The sequence below is a fragment of the Oncorhynchus mykiss genome, chromosome 25 (assembly GCF_057628025.1).
Source record: "Oncorhynchus mykiss isolate SJ-2025 chromosome 25, ASM5762802v1, whole genome shotgun sequence".
NCBI lineage: Eukaryota > Metazoa > Chordata > Actinopteri > Salmoniformes > Salmonidae > Oncorhynchus > Oncorhynchus mykiss.
In genome coordinates, this window is record NC_143046.1 from 54,127,223 (window position 1) to 54,154,951 (window position 27,729).

Sequence of the window (27,729 nt, forward strand, 5' to 3'; positions counted from 1 at the left end):
ATTACAAATTATTAGTCAGTTCTTATGCCTTCAATAAGGGTCCGGGTTATGGCGGTTTAACTCAATGTGTGTGTGTGTCAAAACCACCAGTCAAATGTAATGACATCAAATGGGCTCTTCACATAGTTGCTTCATAATACTGAATGTAAATAACATCATGCAAACAAGTTTTACAAAGGCAAACAGTTATTTTATTTAACACTTTGTGGAAGACATGTAAATATTACAGATACTAGTGTTGAAACATTTAAATAAACAAAAAATATAATCCCATAGGGATATATAAAAACAGTTTTTCCTTAAAATTCTTCATTTAGCAAAAACAATTAGTACTAGAAGCCTCATAAATACAAACATGTTCTAAAGTCTATGTTCCCTATAGATTACCTGGTTCTTATATGACTAACATACATTACCCAAACTTAAAATCAATCATAATAAGTAGAAAATACTCCTTCAATTGTTTAATGGTGAAAACAGTTTACCATTTGATATCTGAACAATATTAACATATATGTTTGCAGCATGTTACTTTTCTAATCCTGAGTTAAAAGAGTAAAAAATAAAAACGTCAGGCTGTGAGCTATCCATCAACTATGAAGCCACTTTTTTTATTAAAACCATGGGTCGCATATCTTGAAGTTGCTTTAGCAAAAGCTCAGCACCATTGGAAAAGGTTTTGTCCATTACTATCTTCACATTGTTCACCGATTGAAGACTGAGAGGATTTCTGAAGTCTACAAGGTTTTGACAGGCTTCAATAAATATATCAGGTGTTTCGCATATAATGTTGGCCGTCTTCTGCTGAAAGGTACGCTGCTGTTTTAATGGCAACTCTGTTCTTGAACCTCCACTCATTTTTCTTTTGGGAGTGTGGGTCGATGGTGAAGTTTCCAGGAACTTTAACAAAGTGTCCAGTGCAACACCATCCTCTGTTTCTTCCTCTTGAGAAGCAGTGAAGCCCTGGTCTAAAGTGTCTGTCAACCGGTAAACTTTATCTGCTGGACGATTTCTCAGAGTCAATCTTCTGTCCGGACAAGCTAATGCTCGCCGCGACGATTTGAGGGGACGCCCCCTTTTTTTGACCTCCGAAGTAGAAGACTGGGATTCAGAACTAGCATCAGTTGACAGTTTAGCCTCTGCTTGAATGATCCCATCCAACGCTTCTTGCCTCTGACAGGTGGTCTTTGAAATCTCAGGTTCACTCTCATTAGGGTCCGTCTCCTCAGCGGAGGCGTCTGTTGACATACCCTCGGATTTGTTTGCATCTTTGAATCTTGAGCGTGGGTACTTTTTGCAGAAAATGAACTGGCTTCTCTGATCCTCTATATATCTCTCAGTGAGTCCATGTGTGGTGTAATGTCTGAATATGTTCCGTTCAGCCCTCTCAACAGCATCACAGCCTTTTATCATGCATGGGTATTGCAAAGAGAAGTTTTTTGTGCACATGGCAGATGCTTCATCCATAGATTTCAGAGAGGGTTTTCCAAAGCTAGTCCAGTGGTCAGGTGATTTGTCATCTTTCTTTTTAGTGTTTTTTTTCTTCACTTTGAATTTGTTTTCAATGTTCTCTTTACCATTGTTGGGAATGACGCCTGTTCTCTGTTGCTGTGTTCTGGGAATATAAATTAAATTATGCTTTTTCATCTCATGACGAAGGAGGTTTGACTTTGTAGTGTAGACCCGGTCACAGCCATCATACTCGCACTTGAAAGTCTGATCCACACTGCCTCTCTCAGAGATGTTTATTTCCTTGTGAAAGTTTTTTATGTGGTCAATGTATTTCTCCACAGAGGTGAAGGAGAGTGTACATTCTGACCGGTCACACTGGAATGTCCCTACCTTGATGCTTGACATCATAACAGTGGCTTTATCTCGAGTGAATTTATGAAGCAAGAGGTAATGCTGCACTAAGGTGGTGATCCCCGGGAATATTCTTGAACAGTCTTTCACTTGACATCTGATTTCATTATTCTGGACTTCAGCAGCTTGTTGACCAGGGATGTCAGTATCAAGGTCTCCTGAAGGCAGGGGGAGGGATGACTGATGCATAGCCCTACAGTGAAGTATCAAATTTTGCTGGATCGTAAAAGCTGCAGCGCATCCTTCATGAACACAACGGTACGGCCTATATGGACTGAAAGAATTGTCAGCGTCACACAGTTGAAGCCCCAACCTTTTCTGAACCTTTTCTTTCTTTTGGACATGAACCTCATCTTTAGATATTGTGTTTTTTGAACAACCTGCTTTTTCAGGTAAGGGTTTCACAGTCTGGCTGGATATTGCTTCTGTTGCATGGCTAAAAGATTTAGTGTTTGAACTTGCTTCTGGCTCTTTTAGAGTGTCACCTTGACCTAATTTCTGCTTCAACACTGGGGTGTGGTTCATTTGCATGGCTGTCATCGATGGCTCATTCTTGGTGTATCCTGTCTTTGATGGTGATTCTAACTGGTAAAATGACTTGTCAAGGTCCTCCAGAGTATCTTGTGGTGATTGCAACCTCTCAACTGTTAACTGATGGAAGGAATCCTCTAGTACTACATCTCCTGCTGTAATGATCTCAGAGGACTGTGCATGTCCCTCTTGATTTGTGCTTTGCATTGGACAGCCAATGTCAATATCAAGTGGCTCTTGTTTGATTAAAGTCGACACAACTGAAGATCCAGTTCCATTACTACTCTCTACCTCTGTTTTGATAGAAGAGTTGCTTGACTTTTTTTTGCGACTTCCAACCTTTAACTTGTTCATCTCTGCCTGCGTCAGGTGGTGAACCTTTTCATAGTGAATTCTTAGGCCTGTGGTTCTGGTAAATGTTTTAGGGCAAATGTGACAAGGATATGGAGAGAATTTGACTGGGGTTTTCTTGAGGTCCTCAATCATCTCAATTGTGTAATCATGAACTCGAGCAAGGTGTCTGAACAACGCCTCTTTGGTCATGAACCCATATTCACAATTATCCATTTCACACTTGAACGGCTTGGGGCCATTGTCACGATTCTGGTCCTCCTTCATAATCATTTTTGTTGTCATGCTTTGATCACTATCTTTTTGCATGACATTATTGCTTGAGATTGCATTGCTTTGGCGGTCATTGTACTTTGAGGAACAATTTTCCTGCAAACTTTTCTCATGTGCAGCTTCAACTAAATCCAACATTTGTAAGGCATTTTGAATTTCTATAACCTTGTCATCTTGACATGCTGCAATGGAAGTTGTATTTGACCTTTTTTCAGCAAGACTATCATTCGACTTTCGATCCTTCTGCGGACTACCAACATTATTTTTTGACTGTATCAATTCTATCCAAACTTCTGTTTTATTTGGGCAGGGTTTGGATTGTCCACCTGTCAAAACTGAAGGAAAGGTGTTTAATGAATGAGAATCCAGTGGTTTTGAGGTTTCCTTTTGTGCTAAATCAGAGGTATTTGGTGTGGAGAGATTACCAACAACTTCCTGTGGGAATTCAACATTTACCAAGTTGTTTGATGAATCATTGGTTTCAGGAACATTTGGGTCATTGAGAAAGTCGAGAAATGATGTAGGCAAATCGTCCGTTAAATCCATTTCATCTAATGGTTTGCACTGGGAGCGTTTTGAAAGATGACCTCCGAGAGATTTCGTGCTTGAGAATTCTCTAAAGCATCTCCGGCAGATAACTTTACCATCCTTTATAATAGCAGGCCATTTCGTTCTCTTGCTGAGTCTGCAGCGTTTTACTGTCTGTGTCTCATGAACAGCATTCTTGTCATCTGCAGGGATAGCTTCAGATTCTGCATGACATGTGTCATCATATGATACATCAGTTTGGATAGAAGCATGTGGACTAAGAAGCATGTCATCTACAGAGCTGTTCATCTGATTCTCATAATTGGGTGATGTAAAATGGGTTATGTTCTCAATGTTGTTCATCTCCACTGTGTTTCTTGGTGCTACTTGGCCATCATGACTCAATACATTGCTTGGAATGTCTGTTGATGGCCTTGATCTTGAATTAAGATTGGAAGATTCATCTGGGACATATGAAGCAAAGAAACCGCCAGCTGACAAATTGCTACCATTACTTTCTTGGGAAAACATACTGGAATTGTTTTTTCTCATTAGGGAAACATCAAGACTATCTGCATTAACCCCCGAGTTAATTATCCCATAGTGTTGTCCTCCACTGTGCATGTGTCCTCCATTATCCAGCATAAGCGAGCTTGACACATAATCTGACATCTGATTCATCAAACTTGATTCTGATTTAATGGGATGGATGGCACTGCCATGCATATTTGCTGGTGTCTGTTCTCTGCCTCTTTCTAATGGATAGCCAGTTGGATAAGATTCTGATTGCCAAGGAGTTACACTCTTATTGGGGTATTCATTCAGATGGAAGACATCTGCATAGCAATTGTTCAATGTAGATGTCCACACTTCACCCATCTCTGACTGCATTAGCCCAGTCTGATTTGGTGGGGCTTCCCAAGGGGGGCAAACAGCAGGTAAACTTGAACATGCCATCGGATATTCAAACTGTTGTAGTCCAGTATTTCTGCATTGTGATACTTGATGAAGTGGTGTTTGGTCCTTTGAAGTCCTGTTCACGGAAGGAACCTTTCTCGAAGTTATTTTGGCAACTTTCTTGTACTTCTTAGCCAGTTTCCAGTCTTCAAAAATGTCTGGATGGTTTTTCTTTACATGTCGGGAGAGACTTTTAGGGGTACTGTATTTGCGGTCACATGCTTCAAGTGGACAACTATGTGCGTCTTCATCTCTACCAGTTATTGCAGGAGTGCTTTCATATGGATGTAGCAAAAACGGGGGTTCACTCTTAATTTCTGGTAGAGGAAAGGCCTGTGGTAACACTTTCTGAACAGCTTGAGTTGGTTGGTTATCCAGGTCCTCTTTTGGATACCCTTTCAAGGGATTGGTTCCACAGTGATTTTTATCCTCACAATTGGCAATCATATCTTGGAGTGGGACATCAGGAGATAGTTTTGCATTCTCCAATCCGAGCTTAGTTTTGATGAGTGGAACATAACACTTCTGTAACTCCTTTCTAGGATTGGTAACAGAATTCAACATGCTCTCGACTGAATGTTTTATTTTCACTGTGCCGTTTGGGTTCTCAGGAACTGTTGATGTTGACGAACCTGATTTAACTACTCCTTCCTTCACGTAATCATGTGCAGTCTTCTGATCTAGAATGACAGAGGCAGAGCAGGTTTCCTCTTGCCTAGCGGAGCACTGGGTGGAAGGTTCCATTTTAGGTACAGGATGGTTCTCACTTGTGATGGGCACTTCATTTGTATCATGGTTCTGCTGATGCAAATTTAGCTGGGACTGTGAATAGAAAATCTTCCCACAATTAGCTATTTTGCAAGTGAATGTAAGGTAATGTTGTGCCTCATGATCATACAACAGGTAGGCCTCATTGAAAATCCTTCCACAATTAGGGAACATACAACCTGCCTTAAAGTCAGTGTGTTGTCTTTTATGCATGAGAAGTTCCGAATTGCAGTGAAAGCTGGCTGTGCAATTCAGCTGTATGCAATAATATGGCTTAGCACCACAGTGCATTTGCAAATGATCATTGAGATGTCTGGCATTAACAAACTGCCGACGACAATACTGACACACAACCTTCTGTCGTTGTATCTCCAAAAAACGTGTTGCTTCCTCGTCATTTTTGTGGGCTTTTACATGAGTTACAAGACTCCGAAAAAACTTGAATACCTTCTGACAGTATGTAACAGGGCAGACACAATCCTCTGTAAATTCAGCTTCATATCTAGTTTGTACAGGCTTTGGAGGACTGACCTTAGTTTGTACAGGATTTTGAGTATTGACTTTGACAGTTTCAGCACTGTTGTGATTTCCATCCAGAAAATTAGCATCATTTGGACTGACATTGGTCTCTGCCTCAAGATTAACGACAGCTCTATCTTTCAAATGATTCCAATGACTGCTGGTGGATTGCATTGGCTTGGGCAATTTCCTAGTTGCTTTCATTGCAGCAAGTCGCTCTTTGCAAGATTGCTTTACATGTGATGCTACATGTGGCTCAAGGATCTCCTTAGTGTTAAAGCTGTCAGCACAAATTGGACAGGTGTAGACCCCATCTTTAAAATGCTTCTGTGCATGACGGACTATCCTGTGGCCAAGGAACTCTTTATCACATAGAACACAATACTGCATATAGGCTCGCCAATTCCTAAATCTTGCCGAAACAAACCCTTTCTCCCTTAATTTCTTAGCTTCCCTATTTTTCTCTTTTTCATCTGCAATTTCATTCAATTCATTTGTTGTGTTCAAAATAAAATCCTCAAGGTCTTTGAACTCTGAACCTTTTTCTGCGGCATCATCCTCAAGTCCCTCATCAGTGTCATTGAGAGTGTCGATAGATGACACAATGGATGCCTCCTCACCCATCAATGCCAAACAATTGCGCTTCAAGGTTCTCCAGTCCCAAAATTCTGGATCAAAAGGCCACTGTGTCTTCAAGGCCAACAGTAACTCACAGCGTAGTGAGTTGGGTACTGGAAGATTCTCATCCTCACGCTTTTCATCAGATTCATTATAGAGTGATTCAACAGCATAATATGAGTTCACAGTAGGCTGATTGAGGAACTCTGTTAGTTGGCATGCCTGTTTCACCTCGAAATCAGTGGGCAAAAGGCAGGAAATAGTTTTGCAGATGGTGGTCCTGCTGTCTGTGTTGTCACTGGATGCCATTTGTAGAGCTCGAATGCACATTTCAATGCACACAGGCAGTCCCACTCCTCCAACCTGAGAAAAGAATAAAGCCCAAGTCAGTCATGAGAATATAAATCGCTACAGGCTATATCCAGGCAGTAACGTATACAATTTTACAAAGAATTTCACCTCGGACTGGATAACCTTGATGAGGAAGAGGATATGACAGACGTTCCTTGATAGCAGGACCAACTTTCTGCATTGATCAAGAAATGAATCTCCTGAAGACTCTGACCGTATTAAAAGCTTACTCCAGAAGAGTGTGAGCTCCCTGGAAGAAGAAAAGTATATCATTATTGGTCTGCTACACATGAAGGGCTTTACAAGAGGTAGTTTGTCGTCAACACAACATCCGCTCTAAACTGTGAGAGCGAGTGGAAAATGAAAAGAGGGAAATACTCACCAGGCACAATACACATCTCCCTGGAGAAGCTGCCGCTTGAGGAAAGCAGAGCACAAACAAAGGGCTCCTTTTTCATCCCCATCCGATTCCAGGTTACAAATCATCTCCAATGCATCCTTACAGTCTACCTGGGTGATCTGGCACAGAGAAAACATATAATGATGGTAATTCATTGCCATCCACAGTTGATCATTTTACATTAGGGTCATCTTAATTTATCATTATCAAACAGGAGTTGTTTAATTTCTTCAGCAAATCTCCATCCGTAATTAAAAGACAAGCATTTGGGTCAGCACCCTTATTTGAATGCACTTGCCTGGTAAACGACTTAATGTAAATGCTATTCACTCACCTCTTGCATGAGTTGTTCTTGTGTTTTTGTTACACACAGGCAAACAAAGTATGTCTGCTTGAAGTTCCCTTTTCCTTCGTACTCTGGATACTCCGAGCACACCTTCGCTAAGACAGCTGCTTTCTCTGCTCGATTCTGTTTGATAAGGTGCTTTATTCGCATATTAAGGAGTGTAGGACCTTCCATCTGCAGGAACTCATTAACTGTGGAGTAGAGAAAGAGAACACTATTACAGATAGCACTTCTGAGCCGTCACCACAACATTTAATCAGTCAACTCACATGTAGAAAGTTGCTATTAGGAAAAAAAACAGGTAGGCTAAAACTAACCTCTGTCAATTTCAGGTATCTCATTAGACAGAATGCTGCACAGAGTGGTGTTGTTCCACACACCAGGCGCCTGTGCCATAGCTGATAGCATGTGAAGCTGTGTGTTCCCATTTTCTTGCAAAAGGCCGTGCGCCAACTATAAATGAAAGGAAATAACTTCATAAAATAACTTCATAAAACTTTTCAGATATACCGACCAAACAACTTTCTAAACACAAGATTCTCTAATTATGTCAAATAGGGTTTGTGATATGTGCATGCATATTCCAATTCAGTTTCAAAGCGACACCATGTCACTTTTTCTAGAGAGAATTGTCAGTACAAATAAATAAATACTCACTCCATACATTTCTGTTTTATGCAAAGTTGATAAAAAAAAAAGAGCAGCGTTGAGACTAACCTTGATAGAGGACTGAAACTCCCCCCATAAGGCACCAGGGACATGCTCAGGCAATCTGAGAAGGAGCTCCAGACAGCTCCTGCAAGTAAAACAGGGTCATTCAATAAGTTTGTTTAGGTTCATGCAAATGCTGCTAAAGTTGTGTGCAGATGACTAAAATGAAAGAAGCACTACACACTTCTGCCGCAGCTCTTATTATAAGGAAAGCCTCATTTATTTAGCTTGTGAAATGAGTGAGGCAGGATTACACGGAACCCAAACCGGCTGCGCGCGTGCGCAATCGTGCATACATTTATTTTGTCCCCCCCACACCAAACACGATCATGACACACAGGTTAAAATATCAAAAACTCTGAACCAAAGACATTAATTTGGGGACAGATCGAAAAGCTTTAAACATGTATGGCAATTTAGCTAGCTAGCTTGCACTTGCTAGCTAATTTGTCCTATTTAGCTAGCTTATTTGTCCTGGGATATATACATTGAGTTGTTATTTTACCTGAAATGCACATGGTCCTCTACTCCGACAATTAATCCACACATAAAATGGTCAACCAAATCGTTTCTAGTCATCTCTCCTCCTTCTCTGGACTTTATATTGCGATTGGCACCTTTCATAAATTCGGGGAATTACCGCCACCAACCTCATTTGTCTTTCAGTCACCCATGTGGGTATAACCAATGAGGAGATGGCACGTGGGTACCTGCTTCTATAAACCAATGAGGAGATGGGAGAGGCAGGACTTGCAGCGCAATCTGCGTCACAAATAGTGACTTCTATTTTAGCCCTTGGTAACGCAGACGCTCGTTGACTTGTGTGGGTGCAATAATTGAATAATATAGATTTCTAAATGAATTTTGCGACGTTCGCATCGCTTCAGAGTATTAGGGCTGTGGCAGTCATGACATTTTGTCAGCCGGTGATTGTCAAGCAAATAACGGTTGGTCTCACGGTAATTGACCGTTAATTAACAAACACATTTTGCATCTCCTGGCTTCCACGCATAGCCTACAAGCCATTGATGCGGACCTTTGGAACATGTACAATTTTTTTAAAGTCTAGTAATTCCATGTAATATAGCCTACACCATCACAATAAATCCATTTATTTAGACAGGTCTGAAGAAAATGTATTCTATTTCATTAGAACAGAATAGCATACTCTGAGTTGTCTGTATGTTAGGCCCTGATATGGTTATGCCATATGGCTGTGGGCTACACTAGTTCATTTAGCAGACAAGATTTGCTTAGAATTCCATGGCATTATTTTATAGTATGAAGCATACAATTGAACATAGCTGAATAAAATAGAAAGGATATTTTCTCCAACTGATTTGAGGGAGTACGCACAAGACTATTCTGTGTTGAGCGGTTAATAAAGAAACAGGAACTCCGGTTTGCTTAATTTAGTTATGATACAAATGTTGGGCTATAGATGATTTGAAAAAAGTTGCATGAAAGGCATGAGCTCAGCTTTGTTTTTTTGCGCAAGCTGTACACACGTCATCAGTCTCTCATTCACAATTTGACAAGCACTTGAATTTTCCGGCTGCACCCCCTTTGTGTGGCCGTAATGTCCCTTTAAAAAAAAATCTGTGCCTTGTGGCCAGTGGCCGTTGTGCCCTTGGGATGAACATAATAATTAAAATTCCCTTCTCCCGGCTGCATGCCCGAAGCACTCGGCACCTCTCGCTCTCCGTCACGTAAATGGGTCTTCTCACAGGCTACAAGTAAAGACAGACATTTGGCTGCAACACTGCTGGGATCGAACCCGGGTCTGGAGTGACACCTACAGCACTGCAGTGCCTTAAACCACTGCGCCACTCGGGAGGCCCATAAAGGTGCAATTTTCACCATAAAAATATCTTCCCCAAACTTGACTCAAACTTAATTGTATGCCAATTAGGCTCCTACATCCATTGTAAAGCAGATAAATGTGCTTCAATTTAAGTTATTTGGCCACTTTAGTTGTGATACAAACCTTATCAAAACATATAGGCCTATGGGCTAGGCTACAAAAGTTTTAAAAGCATGCGCTGTTTCTTGCCTTGAGCTGGGCATCATTCACAAGTGGTAATACATAATTCAGAAGTGGTAGGCTAATATTGTCACCCACCACACTATTATTGATTCAATCTTGTCTTTACATATACAAAATAATATATGGGTGAAATTTGTTTGGATTTAGAATGGACCATTATCATGCACCCGTCTCGAAACAGGGGCAGCGTAAAAAAATACATGACATTTATGAAATTAAATAGCGAATGGAGGGCGCTTTTCCCGTGGTTCATTTTCATACCAGCGAGGTAGGCTATACTCCTGTTTTAAAGAGAAGGAATGTGCTTAATATTAGGAAAGTTGAGAAATAAATATAGCAGGCCTAGCCTATAGAAAGGTAATGGGATCCTCTTTTTAATAGAGGCCATCAACTTCTCACGCAATTGTGTAGCCTATAGAAATGTTGCACAACATGAGCTCAAGTGTTTGATTAGATTTTAGATTACATTTGCATTGATGTCAGAGTTAGAGGGACAAGAGTGCGGAGTACCAGGCAGTTAGCAAGTTTGGTACGCTACTAACGACCATCAGCAGCATCAGTTTGGAAAAGCCTAACTACCGTGACTAAACGGTCACCAGGAATTTGACTGCATCATGACTTATGACCGCCGGTGTGGCGGTAATACGGTCACCATAACAACCCTAGGCAGGATACAGTTGTATTGGTCAGTAGCACTAGCAGAAGTGGAATGCAAACAGTCATTCAACAACATAGGCCTAGCACCATCTGAAATAATGCATAGCTGGTTCCATGAAGCATCTATGCATATGAATCAGACCATCTCGAGTACTCACATTGCTAGGTTTTCAAGAACGAGTGGCACATTTTCACATTCGGAGGAGAGACAGGACGTGGCCTTCGCATAACTGAGTATGGCCACTGTGTATGCCTCCAGTAAAGGCAGTGGCTCCTCCTCAGTCTTCCATCGGCCTGCATGTTCCACAAGGATCTGTAAACAAATGACAACATCATGGCATGCTCTCAGTCAGGCATAAAATGTGGCAAGCTGATTAGTGCTCGCTATTAAATGTATTTGTATTTTTTCAACTTTCCAACTACTTGACAATTTTCATAGAAAATGACTAATGGACTAATTTCATTAAGTATTAGTCCTTCCAAGTAAATTAGGCTACACTCCATTAAAATAGCAAATTGAGAAAACCACAACTACCAAAACAATTGGGAAATAATCAGGGCCGGAATGACACCAGTATCACCATACTCGTTAAGTTGTTTCGTAAGCCACAATACAATTTATGAACGCAGCCCTCATCCAGGGTCACATTTAATTTATTTTCCAAGCTATAGCTCACAATATTTTACGTATAGCAGGTTTTTAAAAGACCAAAGAGTTTGGCCTGCTTGGTGTTTACATTTTTGCCATGGAAAACATACTGTGATACTGGCATCATCCCAGCCCTAGAAATAATAGTCTATACTCTAGCCCAGGGATGGGAAACTCCTGCCCTCAGGTCCCTGATTGGTATCACACTTCCCCCCCAGCCCCACAGCTAACACACCTGATTAAACAAATTACATTCTAAACTGAAATAGATAAACATCCACGCATGATGACCTAGTGCAAATGTGCCCACTCTAGTCTTGGCACATACGCTCTAGCCAACAGCTCACAGATACAGCGGGTAGGCTAGTCTACATGAGATTATGGATAAGAAGCAAGAATATTTTTATTTGTCAAACAGAGCCAATCATCATGTCACCTCAATATGTATTGGAAAGGAGCATCAAGTTCATCAGTGCACTTACACCATCCTGTGAAGTTCATAACTTATTTTATCTGTAGCCTAATAAAGTGCATGGTTTCACGAGTCGTAGTGGGAGGACCACACACACACACAATATTGCGTGACGCCAAGTTAACTTTTATATGATGGGTATTATTTCAATATTAGAGTTAATACTTTTCCACCGCTATTTCTCATAATTGAAATGACAAAAAGAATCTCACAACGTACAAATTGTTGGCATTTATACAATTGCATCGAAACAATTTCAATAACAGCTGTTGCGATGTTATTTTTTATGCGGTATGACTTTTACTCAAATAAAAACAAAGGTTACCAAAGGTATCACAAACCATGTTAATACAGTCAAACAATGCACTGCACAAAATTGGAACGTTACCTAAAACATTCTTGCTTGTAGATGTTGTAATAAAATTACATTTGAATTGAATCCGCACAGGTAACAGAGTAACCTTCCTAAATATCCACAGTAAAGTACTAAACCGCCTTTTCAAACTCTGTTACCGGCGTTGAGATTTCTATTATTTGGCACATGCTCAAACCCATGTAAAGACCTGCAAGACTTCGGTTAGCATGCGTGCATCGCGTACATGTACTTACATCTTGTGCGCTTGCCTCTGGCAATGAACAAACAAACCATGAGAGCCACAGAGACCCTTGTTTTGAAGTTGGTTTAAAGCTGCCCTATAAAGAAATCTCTGTCATTTTCTGGTTGCTAAAATTGTAAGTTTGACTAATTTCTGTTTGTGTGACAAAAACAAGCAAGTACAGCATAGAAAATCATTCTACCATTTATACCACTGAAATATATTTTATATAACCAAAAATATTGTATTTTCAGCTGTTTGAAGACTCAAAAATGAAACACTTCAGAACAGGAATCATAGAAATAGCGCCATAGAAAATACCTACTGCTTCTTAGACTTGCTTACAATGCAAATGACAGACATAGAAAATACATTTCTATATGAATTTGGTCAGTGCGCCCAAAAAGTTATATATTGCAGCTTTATTAACACTTGTGGTTATTTTTTCTAAAATGTATATTAACAAAAGGACCAACTGAACCGACAACTGGTAGAGTAAATACATTTTATTCAACATTCTGGCTTGTAGTGGTTCAGAAGAAACTTTTAAAAAATATATGTTTTGCAGTGCATCGTTTCAGACTAAAAACCAACCAAAAAGGTATCACAGCCAGATATATTAGGCAAAGTCCTGTCAAGCAGCACCCCTTGGAAATTGTTGGCTAGTTCATTTTCCTTTAGGTCTTGAAATGTGTCAAGCCCAAACCCTGATACAGAAGTCCATTGAGACTCAGTCCTGGGATGCTCCATTCAACCGCAATTGGGAAAGTATGCATACCTCGACTTTTTCCACATTTTGTTACATTACAGTTCTCTTCTAAACTGGATACATGTATAAAACATTTTTTTAAAAAAAGGTAAATCCTCAAACTACACACAATACCCCAAAATGAAAAGGCAAAAACAGGTTTGACAATTTTGAAAAAAATAAGTCAGAAAAAACTTGTTTGCATACAGTACCAGTCAAATGTTTGGACATACCTACTCATTCAAGGGATTCTTTATTTGTATTATTGTCTACATTGTAGAATAATAGTGAAGACATCAAAACGATGAAATAACTAATAGAATCATGTAGTAAACAAAAAAAAGTAAACAAATCAAAATATATTTTCGAATCTTCATTTGTGCAATATACGACTGATTGTTGTCCTATGGACAGAGTCTCCCACCTCAGCTGTAGATCTCTGCAGTTCATCCAGAGTGATCATGGGCCTCTTGGCTGCATCTCTGATCAGTCTTCTCCTCGTATGAGCTGAAAGTTTAGAGGGACGGCCAGGTCTTGGTAGATTTGCAGTGGTCTAATACTCCTTCCATTTCAATATTATCGCTTGCACAGTGCTCCTTGGGATGTTTAAAGCTTGGGAAATCTTTTTGTATCCAAATCCGGCTTTAAACTTCTTCACAACAGTATCTCGGACCTGCCTGGTGTGTTCCTTGTTCTTCATGATGCTCTCTGCGCTTTTAACGGACCTCTGAGACTATCACAGTGCAGGTGCATTTATACGGAGACTTGATTACACACAGGTGGATTGTATTTATCATCATTAGTCATTTAGGTCAACATTGGATCATTCAGAGATCCTCACTGAACTTCTGGAGAGAGTTTGCTGCACTGAAAGTAAAGGGGCTGAATAATTTTGCACGCCCAATTTTTCAGTTTTTGATTTGTTAAAAAAGTTTGAAATATCCACTAAATGTCGTTCCACTTCATGATTGTGTCCCACTTGTTGTTGATTCTTCACAAAAAAATACAGTTTTATATCTTTATGTTTGAAGCCTGAAATGTGGCAAAAGGTCGCAAAGTTCAAGGGGGCCGAATACTTTCGCAAGGCACTGTAACTCTGGGTCTTCCTTTCCTGTGGTGGTCCTCATGAGAGCCACATTCTAGCGCTTGATGATTTTGTGACTGAACTTGAAGAAACCTTAAAAGTTGTTGACATTTTTGGGAGTGACTGACCATCATGTCTTAAAGTAATGATGAACTGTCATTTCTCTTTGCTTATTTGAGCGATTTTATTGCCATAATATGGACTTGATCTTTTACCAAATAGGGCCATCTTCTATATACAGTAGGGCAAAAAAGTAATTCAATCAGCCACCAATTGTGCAAGTTCTCCAACTTAAAAAGACGAGGCCTGTAATTTATCATAGGTACACTTCAACTATGAAAGACAAAATGAGAATAAAAAATCCAGAAAATCACATTGTAGGATTTTTTATTAATTTATTTGCAAATTATGGTGGAAAATAAGTATTTGGTCACCTACAAACAAACAAGATTTCTGGCTCTCACAGACCTGTAACTTCTTCTTTAAGAGGCTCCTCTGTCCTCCACTTGTTACCTGTATTAATGGCACCTGTTTGAACTTGTTATCAGTATAAAAGACACCTGTCCACAACCTCATTCAATCACACTCTAAACTCCACTATGCCAAGACCAAAGAGCTGTCAAAGGACACCAGAAACAAAATTGTAGACCTGCACCAGGCTGGGAAGACTGAATCTGCAATAGGTAAGCAGCTTGGTTTGAAGAAATCAACTGTGGGAGCAATTATTAGGAAATGGAAGACATACAAGACCACTGATAATCTCCCTCGATCTGGGGCTCCACGCAAGATCTCACCCCGTGGGGTCAAAATGATCACAAGAACGGTGAGCAAAAATCCCAGAACCACACCTAGTGAATGACCTGCAGAGAGCTGGGACCAAAGTAACAAAGCCTACCATCAGTGACCCACTACGCTGCCAGGGACTCAAATCCTGCAGTTCCAGACATGTCCCCCTGCCTAAGCCAGTACATGTCCAGGCCCGTCTGAAGTTTGCTAGAGAGCATTTGGATGATCCAGAAGAAGATTGGGAGAATGTCATATGTTCAGATGAAACCAAAATTGAAGGAGGACAAAGAATGCTGAGTTGCATCCAAAGAACACCATACCTACTGTGAAGCATGGGGATGGAAACATCATGCTTTGGGGCTGTTTTTCTGCAAAGAGACCAGGACGACTGATCCGTGTAAAGGAAAGAATGAATGGGGCCATGTATCGTGAGATTGAGTGAAAACCTCCTTCCATCAGCAAGGGCATTGAAGATGAAACGTGGCTGGGTCTTTCAGCATGACAATGATCCCAAACACACCGCCCGGGCAACGAATGAGTGGCTTCGTAAGAAGCATTTCAAGGTCCTGGAGTGGCCTAGCCAGTCTCCAGATCTCAACCCCATAGAAAATCTTTGGAGGGAGTTGAAAGTCCGTGTTGCCCAGCAACAGCACCCAAAACATCACTGCTCTAGAGGAGATCTGCATGGAGGAATGGGCCAAAATACCAGCAACAGTGTGTGAAAACCTTGTGAAGACTTGCGGAAAATGTTTGACCTCTGTCATTGCCAACAAAGGGTATATAACAAAGTATTGAGATAAACTTTTGTTATTGACCAAATACTTATTTGCCACCATAATTTGCAAATAAATTCATTACAAATCCTACAATGTGATTTTCTGCATTTTTGTTTCTCATTTTGTCTGTCATAGTTGAAGTGTACCTATGATGAAAATTACAGGCCTCTCATCTTAAGTGGGAGAACTTGCACAATTGATGGCTGACTAAATACTTTTTTGCCCCACTGTACCACCCCTACCTTGTCACAACAACTGATTGGTTCAAACGGATTAACAAGGAAAGAAATTCCACAAATTAACCTTCAAGGAACACCTGTTAATTTAAATGCATTCCAGGGGACTACCCCATGAAGCTGGTTGAGAGAATGCCAAGAGTGTGCAAAGCTGTCATCAAGGCAAAGGGTGGCTTCTTTGAAGAACCTTTGTTTAACACTTTTTGGTTTCTACATGATTCCATGTGTTGTTTCATAATTTTTATGTATTCACTATTATTATAGAATGTAGAAATAGTACAAATAAAGAAAAACCCTGGAATGAATAGGTGTCCAAACTTTTGACTGGTACTGTAAGAATTCAGACAATTTGCTATGAGACTCAATATTGATACTCAGGTGAATCTTGTTTCCATTATTCATATTTGAGATGTTTAAACAACTTGATTGGACTTGAACTTGATTATTCAATTGATTGGACATGATTTGGAAAGGTACACCCGACTATATAAAAAAAAAAGAAGGTCCCACAGTTGACAGTGCATGGTTAGAGCAAAAACCAAGCCATGAAGCCGAAGAAATTGTACGTGGAATCCGAGACAGGATTGTCACCGACAGCTCTCCAGAGTTCCTCTGTTGAGATGGGAGAACCATCCAAAAGGGCAACCAGCACCAATCAGGTATTTATGGTAGAGTGCCAAGACAGAAGGCACTCAGAAAAATGCACGACAGTTTGCCAAAGGGCACCTAAAGGACTGTCAGACCATGAGAAACAAGATTCTCTGGTCTGATGAAACCTTTGGCCTGAATGCCAAGCATCACATCTGGAGGAAATCTGGCACCATCCCTATGGTGAAGCATGGTTTTCAGCGGCAGGGACTGGGAGACTACTTACTCAGGCTCGAGGGAAAGATGAAGAGGAAAATACAGTGAGATCCTTGATGAAGTCCTGAGTGCTCTGGAGCAGGTACCCAGACTGGGGCAAAGGTTCACCTTCCAACAGGACAATGACCAAAAGCACACAGCCAGGACAACACAGGCGTTGCTTCGGGACAAGCCTCTGAATGTCCTTGGGTTCATGTCCGGGTTCTGGCTGGGCCACTCGATCAAACATCTCTGGAGAGACCTGAAGATAGCTGTGCAGCGACGCTCCCCATCCAACCTGACAGAGCTTGAGAGGATCTGCAGAGAAGAATGGAGGAGAAACTCCCCAAATACTGGTGTGCCAAGCTTGTAGCATCATACCCAAGAAGACTTGAGGCTGTAATTGCTGCCAAAGGTGCTTCAACAAAGTACTGAGTAAAGGGACTGAATTCTTATGTAAATGTGATATTTCAGGGGGGGGGGGGATATATAAAATTTGCAAAGATTCATAAAAACCTGTGTTTTGTCATTATGGGGTATTGTGTGTAGATTGATTAGGAAAATTATTTAATCAATTTTCGATAAAGGCTGTAACGTAACAAAACGTGGAAAAAGAGGTCTGAATACTTTCCGAATGCACCGTATAAATCCTAGTGCAGTCTCCTGTAGGCATATTTGTCATTCACTAATGTAAAGAATAGGGATGCACAATATATCGGTGAAAATATAGGAAAATCGTCCGATATTAGCCAAAAAAGCCAACATCTGTATCGGCCCGATGTCTAGTTTAACGGCGATGTGCAAAACCGATGTCAAAGCTGACGTGCGTACCTAAATAACGTACATGACGCAACGATGGCATGTAAAATTCTGCGCTACATGTGCAAAACAGCATTCCTAACCTAGCCCACAATGTCTGCTGTGTGAATCGAGCAGGTAACAAGTCGGCTGGCAATTGAAAGAGTAAGAAAATTTCAGAGAGACAGCAAAGGTGAAATTCATTAACGGCAAGACAGCGTAATTCGTTGCACTTGACAATCAACTGTTCTGTCGTGGGTGATGTTGGCTTTCTGATTGAGCACCGGTATACACTACCAAGTGCGCTATTTTTCACATGTTGCCCTACCGGAGTTACACAGTAATAGCACTGCTATAAGCTTCACGACATACCATGGAATGCCATTTGGGTCTTCGCGTGTCAAAAGATATGTCAAATAACACTATTTATCAAGTCAAATAACAGTTCTATTATAGAATGTTGTGTGTTAGGAATTTGCACGTGCAAGCCAAGCGCCACTACTACTATCAGTAGCACTGTCAAAGCTGTACAACAACAAAAAAGTCTGCAAACGAGCAAACACCGGCAACGAACGATGTCTTTAAAATACTGCGTTGGTAATGAAGCATTATTTGTTTGACCGCAACTTCTGGGGTAGCTAGCTTTAGCTTGGTACCTAGCTAGCACCAATACCACCAACCTGAAAACAATGACCAGTAGAAACTGCAGTCATTTTCATTATTCTTAGCAATGATTTAGGAATTATTTTGAGTAAGTTTTAGCTAGGTAGCCACTTGTTCGCCTATTGAAATTGAACTTCAGTTCTTGAAAATGAACAGCTAGTCAGTTACTTAAGCCTATTGCTCTAAACTAACGTTAGAAACAGCCAGCTAGCTTCATCTGGCTAGTGAGTCGAGGCCGGTCTGGATTATGTGTTGTGAAGCTAGCCACAATAACGATTAGGCACAAAAGTGGAATTTAAGGGTTGGCTTCAAAATAAAAGTAACTCTTTGAAAGTGATGCAGAAGGTTACAATTGGTGGAATCATGCCATATTTAGACTAGATAATGTTAAACAAGGTTGGCATGTGAAGCAATCTAATTATCAGTCTACTCGGTGACACTCACAGAACACAACTGTTAAGAGTTTACGCAAATATTAGCGTTGTAGCTCTTATTGCAGGACTGTGACAGTGTGAAATCACCTCCCCAGTCAGCCTATTGTGTGTATTGACATTCATATTGCACTGTACAGCTTTACCTAAGGATTGGGGATCAATGAAATGGGGTATCAGTCTACTCAATACCCAATATATTTTTTCCCCAACATCCTCCTCAGAGTTATCAGACTCCAAAACATCCACGCAGTATTGTTTTTCCTGGGGAATAGTGTTCAATACACATAGGTTGACAATAAATGTGGCTAAATTCATTAAGAGCTACGACGCTAATGTTCTCTGGGTGTCACGGAGTAGACTGATACCCCGTCATTGATCCACAATCCATAGGTAAGGCTGTACAGTGAAATAAGTAAGCCCCCAATGCAATTCTAAAGTATAATACATCCAGTGTGATTTCAGATATAAAATCAACAAAAGATAATTTGACATAACATTCCAACCTCGTTCAGCATCATCTATTCAAGTATGGCATAAATCTACTATTTGTATTAATTTGCATCACTGTCAATTACATACTTTTATTTTGAAGGCTACCTGCAAAATCCACTATTGTGGCTAATCCTTATTGTGGCTAGCTTCACATAGATGGGTCCGACCACCATTAATCAAATAAGAACCGTCTTATAAATTAGGGTTATTTTTGATGACACCTAGCTATATAGTTAGCTAACTGTAGCTACTGAAACAGATTGTCGTTTTTGCTATGTTTCTGGGGAAGAACATTGTTTGCATCCACAAGCTAGCTAGCTTTTTTTTTAAAAATTATGACCAGCACTGTAGGTGCGCAAGATAACTTTACCAACTTTAGCATCATAGCATACGTATCGATGAATCGTTGTGACATATGAAATACGAGTGATAGTGTAATCAATGTGTAATAACTACAGAAAATTATGAACGTAAAATTATGTGACATGCAGTCATATTCATGTCCTGAATGGTCAAATAGTGTTATTTTACACATCAAATAATGACGCAAACAGCATTCCATAGTATGAGAAATCCTGGGTGAGAATGAAACGACTGAACAACGAAAAAGCACAGCAAGAAAGTGAAAGAAATAGGTTTTGATTGTGTTTTATTGGTAATGGGGACATCGTTAAATGACAAAATAACATTTTGGTCAGTGTGGTGTGTGAAACCTTTAACTTGGCAAGTCAGTTAAGAACAAATTCTTATTTACAATGACGGCCTACCCCGGCCAAATTCGGACAACGCTGGGCCAATTGTGCGCCGCACTATGGGACTCCCAATCACGGCCGGATGTGACACAGCCTGGATTCGAACCAGGGACTGTAGTGACACCTCTTGCACGGAGATACAGTGCCTTAGACCGCTGCGTCCATATGTGTGTTAACTATTTAACTGTACTAGAATGCTTAAAAGGCCGCTAAAATGTTACATATCAGTTATCTGGATCGTTTTTTGGCTAGGAAAATATTGGATATCGTTATCGGCCAAAAATGTCATATCGGTGCATCACTAGTAAAGAACACTTTGTTGGACTGCGAACATTCACCTCCTCATATATGTGGTCTAATAAAAAAAATGAAAGATGAACCAGTGCCTTCAGAAAGTTATTTGTACTTATTCCACATTTTGTTTTACAGCCTGAATGCAAAATGTATTAAATATATTTATCTCACCCATCTACACACAATATACCCCATAATGACAAAGTGAAAACATGTTTTTCGAAATGTTTGCAAATTTATTGACAATGAAATACAGCAATAGCTTATTTACATAAGTATTCACCCCATGAGTAGGGCTGGGCGGTAAACTGTTTTTTACAATATACCGGTATTGATGCACAGACCGGTTTGAGTTTTTACTTTACCTTCTACAACAGTATTTGAATGTTTGGTTTGTTAAATGGGATATGCCGTGTGTCCATTTTTATAGTTTACTTCGCTACTTGAGTCATCTCTCTCCGCTCTTGCTCTCCATGCTGGTTTCCACACAGATCTAACCCCGCCCGCCGCCTGTCACTCAAGGAGCGCATTTGTTGTTCCTCGAAAACTTGCGTTCAGTCTGCATGGTCAACGCAGCACATGCAACAATGTTGACGACAATGAAGCCGTTTTCACTTTGCTTCTTAATATAAATCCACTAGCGTTCTACAATTACACTTAATTTGTGTTTCTTACATCTGCAAACAGCTAGTTTGTCTTTTATTAGCAAGTTAGGCCTAAATCTTCTTTGCTGCTAATGCTAAGTTAGCTGGCTAGCTAGCTAATAAATGTACTGAGTAAGAGAACCTAATTAGCTATACAGCCTGATTATACCAGTGATGATATAGACCTAAATCTGCATGTGTGCAACAGTATCTTTTAAATCAAAGAGGAATACGTGAAGCATGAATAAGTAAGCTACATGAAGTAGCTAATTGAAAAAAATCAATGTAGCCAAAGATTATAGGGTCCCCTTGGAAACACTTGTCAACACTTTGGTTCCTACCCTTTCACAATAACTCCTCTCTGGCATCGTCATGTCAAACACTATTCAAAGTGCCCACAATTATATTCCAGCTATAAAAGGAGAACAATCATTATATTTCCATCATTCCAACAGCTCACCCAAGTGTTTCTCTAATTCACAAGTCAAATCACAATTGCAACATTTGGTTAAAAATAAGGCCTAGGTTGTTGGCCCATATCGTGCAACCCTACATGGCAGTGTTAAAATGATCTCAAATTAGTGCAGGAAATGCAGAAATGTATTTGGTTGAAGTTGAATTGAACTGTATAAAACAAATCAGAGTTGAGAAAGACACATTCTAAAGGATTTCAATGGATGTTGCCACCCACTACCCATGAAGCAAATGTATAACTTTTATTATTCAAAAACATAAAATAACATGATTTGATATTTTGCCCATATCACCCAGCCCTACCTCTGAGTCAATACTTTGTAGAAGCTCTTTAGGCATCGATTGCAGCTGAGAGTCTTTCTGGGTAAGTCTAAGAGTTTCCACACCTTGATTGTGCAACATTTGCCCATTATTCTTTTCAAAATTCTGCAAGCTCTGTCAAATTTGTTGTTGATCATTCCTAGGCAACCAGGTCTTACCATAGATTGAAGTCGAAACTAACTTGGCCACTCAGGAACATTCACTGTATTCTTGGGAAGAACTCATGTAGATTTGGCCTTGTGTTTTAAACTATTGTCCTGCTGAAAGGTGAATTCATCTCCCAGTGTAGAGTGGAAAGCAGACTGAAAAAGGTTTTCGTCTAGGATTTTGCCTGTGCTTAGCTCCATCACGTTTCTTTTTTATCCTGAAAAACTCACCAGTCTACCAATTACAAACATACTCATAACATTATGCAGCTACCTCTCGGCTTGAAAATATGGAGAGTGGTACTCAGTAATGTGTTCTATTGGATGTTTTTTTGCAGTATTACTTGAATGGTTTCCTTCCTCTTCAGCAACAGAGTTACGAAGGACGCCTGTATCTTTGTAGTGACTGGGTGTATTGATCAGTGGTGTAAAGTACTTAAGTAGTACTTTAAAGTATTTTTACTGATGTAGTTTTTAGGGTATTTGACAACTTTTACTTAACTACATTCCTAAAAAAAGAATGTACTTTTCACTCCACCACCCAAAAGGACTCATTACATTTTGTGTACTTAGCACGACAGAAAAAATTTCTCATTCACACACTTATCAAGAGAACATCCCAGTCATCTCTACTGTCTCTGATCTGGTGGGCTCACTAAACACATGCTTAGTTTGTAAATTATGTCTGAGTGTTGGAGCGTGCCCCTGGTTATGCGTAAATTAAACAAAACAAGAAAACGGTACCGTCTGGTTTGCTTTTAAGTATCAAAAGTCAAAAATAATTTAAGTGTATTTTAGAGTCAATGTCTATTAAGGTATCTTTACTCTTACTCAAGTATGACAATTGAGTATTTTTTCCACCACTGGTATTGATAAACCATCCAAAGTGTAATGAATAACATGCTCAAAGGGATATTCAATGTCTCTTGTTTTTTTAACCCATCTACCAATAGATGCCCTTCTTTACGAGGCATTGGAAAACCTCCATGGTATTTGTGGTTGAATCTGCTCGACCGAGGGACCTTACAGATAATTGTATGTGTGGGGTACAGAGATGAGGTAGTCATTCAAAAATCATGTTAAATACTATTAATGCAGAGTGAGTCCATGCAACTTATGTGACTTGTTAATCATATTCTTACTCCTGAACTTAAGCTTGTCATAACAAAAAGGGGGTTGAATACTTATTGACAAGACATTTAAGCTTTTCATTCATTTGTAAAAATATATATATATAAAAACATAATTCCACTTAAACATTGTCGGGTATTGTGGTCCAGTGACTAAAACATCTAATCCATTTTAAAATCAGGCTGTAACATAATAAAATGTGCAACGTCAAGGGGTTTGAATACTTTCTGAAGACACTATAGCTACACAAGCATTATACAGGAGGCTGCTTGGACTTCTATAAGCCCGGCTCCTGATTGGAGCCTATAGTGTGGGCCAAATGGAATTCATGCAGTAGCCTACAATAGGCTAAACCACACGGAGTAGTTCATAGGCTACCCATGCAGGACAACATTCAAAGTTGAGAGTGAGACTAACTTGAATGCTACAAGCACTGACATTCTTCTCCCTGCCTGTCATCCCTTCCCCCAGTCGAAGCCTAATCTCTGCTCAATGAGTAAGGGTCTTCTAAGAAGGACAGTCCTAAATAGACTACAACTCAGGCTATTGCTAAACGTAGCCTAACATACCATGATATTTCATTGCATTTCCAACATATGAAAATAAATAAAAATGTAATTCTCAGCACATTATAATAAACACACACAAATCTTGAGGTGACCAGGTATTTAGAGGTTGCAGAGAAAACCCTGTATTTTAGTAAGTTAGCCTTGTAACCATCTAGCCAATCTTGTGTGTATTCTTATTACAGTCAGTGTCAGATAAAACACTAGTCGTTTTATATCCAAATGGAGCCTGAAGTTCATTCATAATCCCTAATATGACCAATGAATTAATCACTTCGCACAGATGGGGCTTCAAACAAGGCCCACCAGGTTTGCCACATTACACAAAAAAAACAGACTATATATCAAGCACAAAACCGAATAAACCTACCCAAACAGGCTGATGAGTTAATATTGTTTTTCTAACAATTAAAACTATGCATACGTAGTTAACCTATGCTGTGCATGAAAATCAATACCATTAGGTTGACCAGGCCCTATACAATACTTTTGCAGGCACACTCAATATTGATCCACTAACACAATGGACGAAAGGGAAAACGTTCTGTTGCCATAATTTAAGGTAAAATATGCACGTTTACATGGATGAATTATGTTTCGTCTCGTGCAAAACCTAAAACACTAACAGCTAGAGCAAGTCTGCACAAAACGCTAACTAGCTCTTCCCAGCATTAAGGAGCCTTAACTAGCTAGCTAGCCAGCCAGCATTCAACTAGCAACTCGCTAACTAGCTTGGGAAAATTAGTGATGCTCGAGTATAATTCGAAAGTAAGGGAATGAACTAAATATCGGAAAACACGTATGATGTATATAGTTCACTAACTACTATCGTTGGAAGTTAAAACGGGGAGTAATTGTGTTTTTTTATGTTCTGATGTGGCTAGCGCGAGCTAGCTACATTGTTGTACCTAACGTACACGCGCATCATCAGGCTGGAAGCTGGATGGAAGACTGCAAACCACTAGGATGGGTAGTCGGAAGGGAAAAAATGCTGACCTGGCAGAATTCCTGGCAGAAACGCAAAGAGGCCTCAGACAGTGATTCCGAGCTTTCTTTTAGCGTTGTGGTCAATTCCTGGAACCGTTCTCGGAGCCCTTCGATAGCTTTCCTTGTGTCATATTCCTTCTCTGTCTCTCCCCCCGCCATCTTCACAACAATCACGACCGCGTACGCACAGATGTTACGCTGCCAGGCTTGCACACGCACGGACAGGGGGAGGGGAGAGACGACGATAAAAGCGCTACATCGGTGTCACCGGCATAAGCGTGCATGACCTTTAATAAAAATAAGATAAAGCAAAAATACATAATACATTACTTATTAATTGAAAGATTCAAATAAGATGTTGACAATTATGTTAATATGCCTACTAGATATAACCTAGACTACAAATTGCGGATTGCCCATCAGCCAAGACCTGTGGTGGTAATCGAATAATGTTCCCCACATGCAATCTAATACTACAAAGTTCTGAAGTATTTTAGTAAATATCATGCTTAACCTACAGCTTGTTAGGCTACTTGAGGACATATAAACTCATAGTATGGCCACTAGGCTTACCTGAGGCTGTGTCATTATGCACATTTTATGTTGATCCATATGCTATTGAGTGTGGTGTAGTTTGGGAGAGGAACAATATTTGTATTTCTCGTAAAACCATAAACCATTGGTTTTACTCAAGGCATTAGTTTCTCAATAAAGAAGCAGAGGAGAGATCATGTGTCAAAATAATATGCATGTTAAGGACATTTGAATAGTTATTCAATTCATACAGTAAAGTATTTTGTTGATCAACACAGTACAGGAATACAACTTTATATAATTGTGACCATTAGAGCACTATAAATATTCTCAGCAGACTATCTTAATGTGATTGTTTTCAATTAAAATGGTCAAAAATAAACAAAAATAGCTTCTTAGCAAAGAGCAATTTCTCAAGCAAGAATTTGCTAGGACTGCCTGGGAGGGGTCTGAGTGGAAGGGGAACATTTTAAACTAGCTGTTATTGGCAGAGAAGTTTGGAACTCTCTTATTTGTCTATTAACTAATTTACCGTCTGGTGACATTACCAGGCAGGCCCAAATCCATCCCACCAAAACAGGCTGACATTTCAGGTGGTCTTTTCAAACACCTTACAATAAAAGAGTATTATCATCATTTTCAGTTTCACAGTATTATTCCAACCTCGTAGTGTGAAAACATATATAAAACACAGGAAAATCACATTTTTGACTGCACTGGGCTTTTAAAACACAAGGAACTTCAGGAATGAGTTGTGTAAAATATATAGTATCTGGTGCCAAGCTTTTACTTCTGCAAACAAGGAGATTTCCAGCCCTCACAGAGAGTTTATGACTTATGGTGATAACAAGTGCTGCAGTGACACTCTGTATGATTCGTCAGCTTGATGTTGTCGACCACCACCTGAGAAGAGAGAGAGAATCGAGAGACAGAGAGATGGTTTAAAAAAAACACATTTGGTAAATTTGAGTTGTTCTTAAATATTACGTTTAGATGTTATGTGATACTAGGAATGTCGTCATGTCAGATGGTCAAACTTTATGTAGCTGAAGATATCAATCCCAACTCCTATACCGAAATAGCTAATCATTCTTACCCTTTTCCCTTCTTTTGCAACGCAGCATGTGGCTTCAGAGGTGATGTTCTTTGGGACCAACATGGTTTTCTTGGACCGTAGTGGGGTTGGATAAGCTCTGGAGAAGCAACAGCCTGTACACTGATAGACAGGGGCACCCGGGTTTGAGAAGACTTTGTTCTCCCTCAGTTTGCATTCCTCACAGCCCACTGTAAAGATAATAAAGACATAAATTAATAGAAAATCTATTGAACAGTCTGATCTGTAAACTTGATGCACCATGCAACACCAATGTGTTGTCTCTCTTCCTTGTAAGCACACACTTTTTGGGAGTAAGGAGGTCATGTACCAATTTATATTCTCTCTAATGACAACCTACTCCAAGAACAACTCACCGGTCATTTTGTTTCCAGAACATGTAGACCATTAATAAAAACAGTACTTTCAAAGTAATGTCACGTAAAACGTACTGTTTGTCATGTCGCTGTTTGGATAAGAGTCTGCGATATTCAGAAGTATGGACAGGATGAGGGACACTCCAGTTAATTTAAACAAGCACATCATAGTGGCGGGTGGCAATAACCTGACAAGAAAAATGAAGAAAACCATAGTTGAAAACTCATAAACACAAAAACAGCAGTGAAACAATACAATGGAAACCCAATATATTGAGTGTAAAAAGCATTACCTGTTGTAATTGTCTCTTGGTGGAAGCCTGTTCAGCGTTCAGTGAAGAGCCTACTGCTCCCACCATTAACTTTTATACTGCTGTCCCTCTGCCCATGTGCTCAACGGGGATTAAGTGAACCCCTCCAACCTTATCAGTGATCTCTGCGAGGCATTGACCACTTAGCTACCTGCCTCATAATCCTTGAAATGAAAAAAGGTACAGCACACGCGGTCACAAGTCAAAACACACTTCCATCCTTCCATCCTGACTCTGGATGGGAGCTTTTAATCCCTTAAACAGATGGGATGCTGTTACTAGATAACTGCTGTTATGTCTCAGAGGGCGAGGCAGGGTCATTGGTTCATTAGTTTAACTTATGTTCATGGTCTTTTGCTTTGTAAATCATTAAATCTAAAGTAATTTTGAATACTTTAAATATCTGATTCCTCTTTCCATGCAGGATTGTAACCCCCCAAAAAATATGTAAATATATACACACAAAAGTGAAAGATTTGTCGTGAAATAAATGGGGTTTCTTATATAAACCATGAGGACTAGTCCCTGGCCGAGCTTTGTAATCCTCTGGGACAGAGCTAACATGAATGCAAGCAATGAATACTGTATGTGAAATAATGAAC

The 27,729-nt window shown here is 39.9% G+C and overlaps 2 protein-coding genes across 2 annotated transcripts; both read right to left on the minus strand.

Annotated features, from left to right (window-relative positions):
- Nucleotides 1-168: 168 nt before the first annotated feature.
- On the minus strand, nucleotides 169-25,056 carry LOC110505304 (zinc finger protein 292). Its single transcript, XM_021584450.3, has 8 exons — nucleotides 24,822-25,056; nucleotides 11,079-11,233; nucleotides 8,223-8,301; nucleotides 7,823-7,958; nucleotides 7,494-7,696; nucleotides 7,142-7,278; nucleotides 6,868-7,009; nucleotides 169-6,771 (listed from the first exon to the last, which is right to left on the minus strand). The coding sequence occupies exons 1-8, from the start codon at nucleotides 24,969-24,971 to the stop codon at nucleotides 595-597; spliced, it is 7,179 nt and encodes a 2,392-aa protein (XP_021440125.3). The 5' UTR covers nucleotides 24,972-25,056; the 3' UTR covers nucleotides 169-594.
- Nucleotides 25,057-25,550: 494 nt separating this feature from the next.
- LOC110505305 (glycoprotein hormones alpha chain 1) lies at nucleotides 25,551-27,146 on the minus strand. Its single transcript, XM_021584451.3, has 4 exons — nucleotides 27,110-27,146; nucleotides 26,892-27,004; nucleotides 26,443-26,630; nucleotides 25,551-26,249 (listed from the first exon to the last, which is right to left on the minus strand). The coding sequence occupies exons 2-4, from the start codon at nucleotides 26,983-26,985 to the stop codon at nucleotides 26,175-26,177; spliced, it is 357 nt and encodes a 118-aa protein (XP_021440126.1). The 5' UTR covers nucleotides 26,986-27,004; nucleotides 27,110-27,146; the 3' UTR covers nucleotides 25,551-26,174.
- Nucleotides 27,147-27,729: the final 583 nt, after the last annotated feature.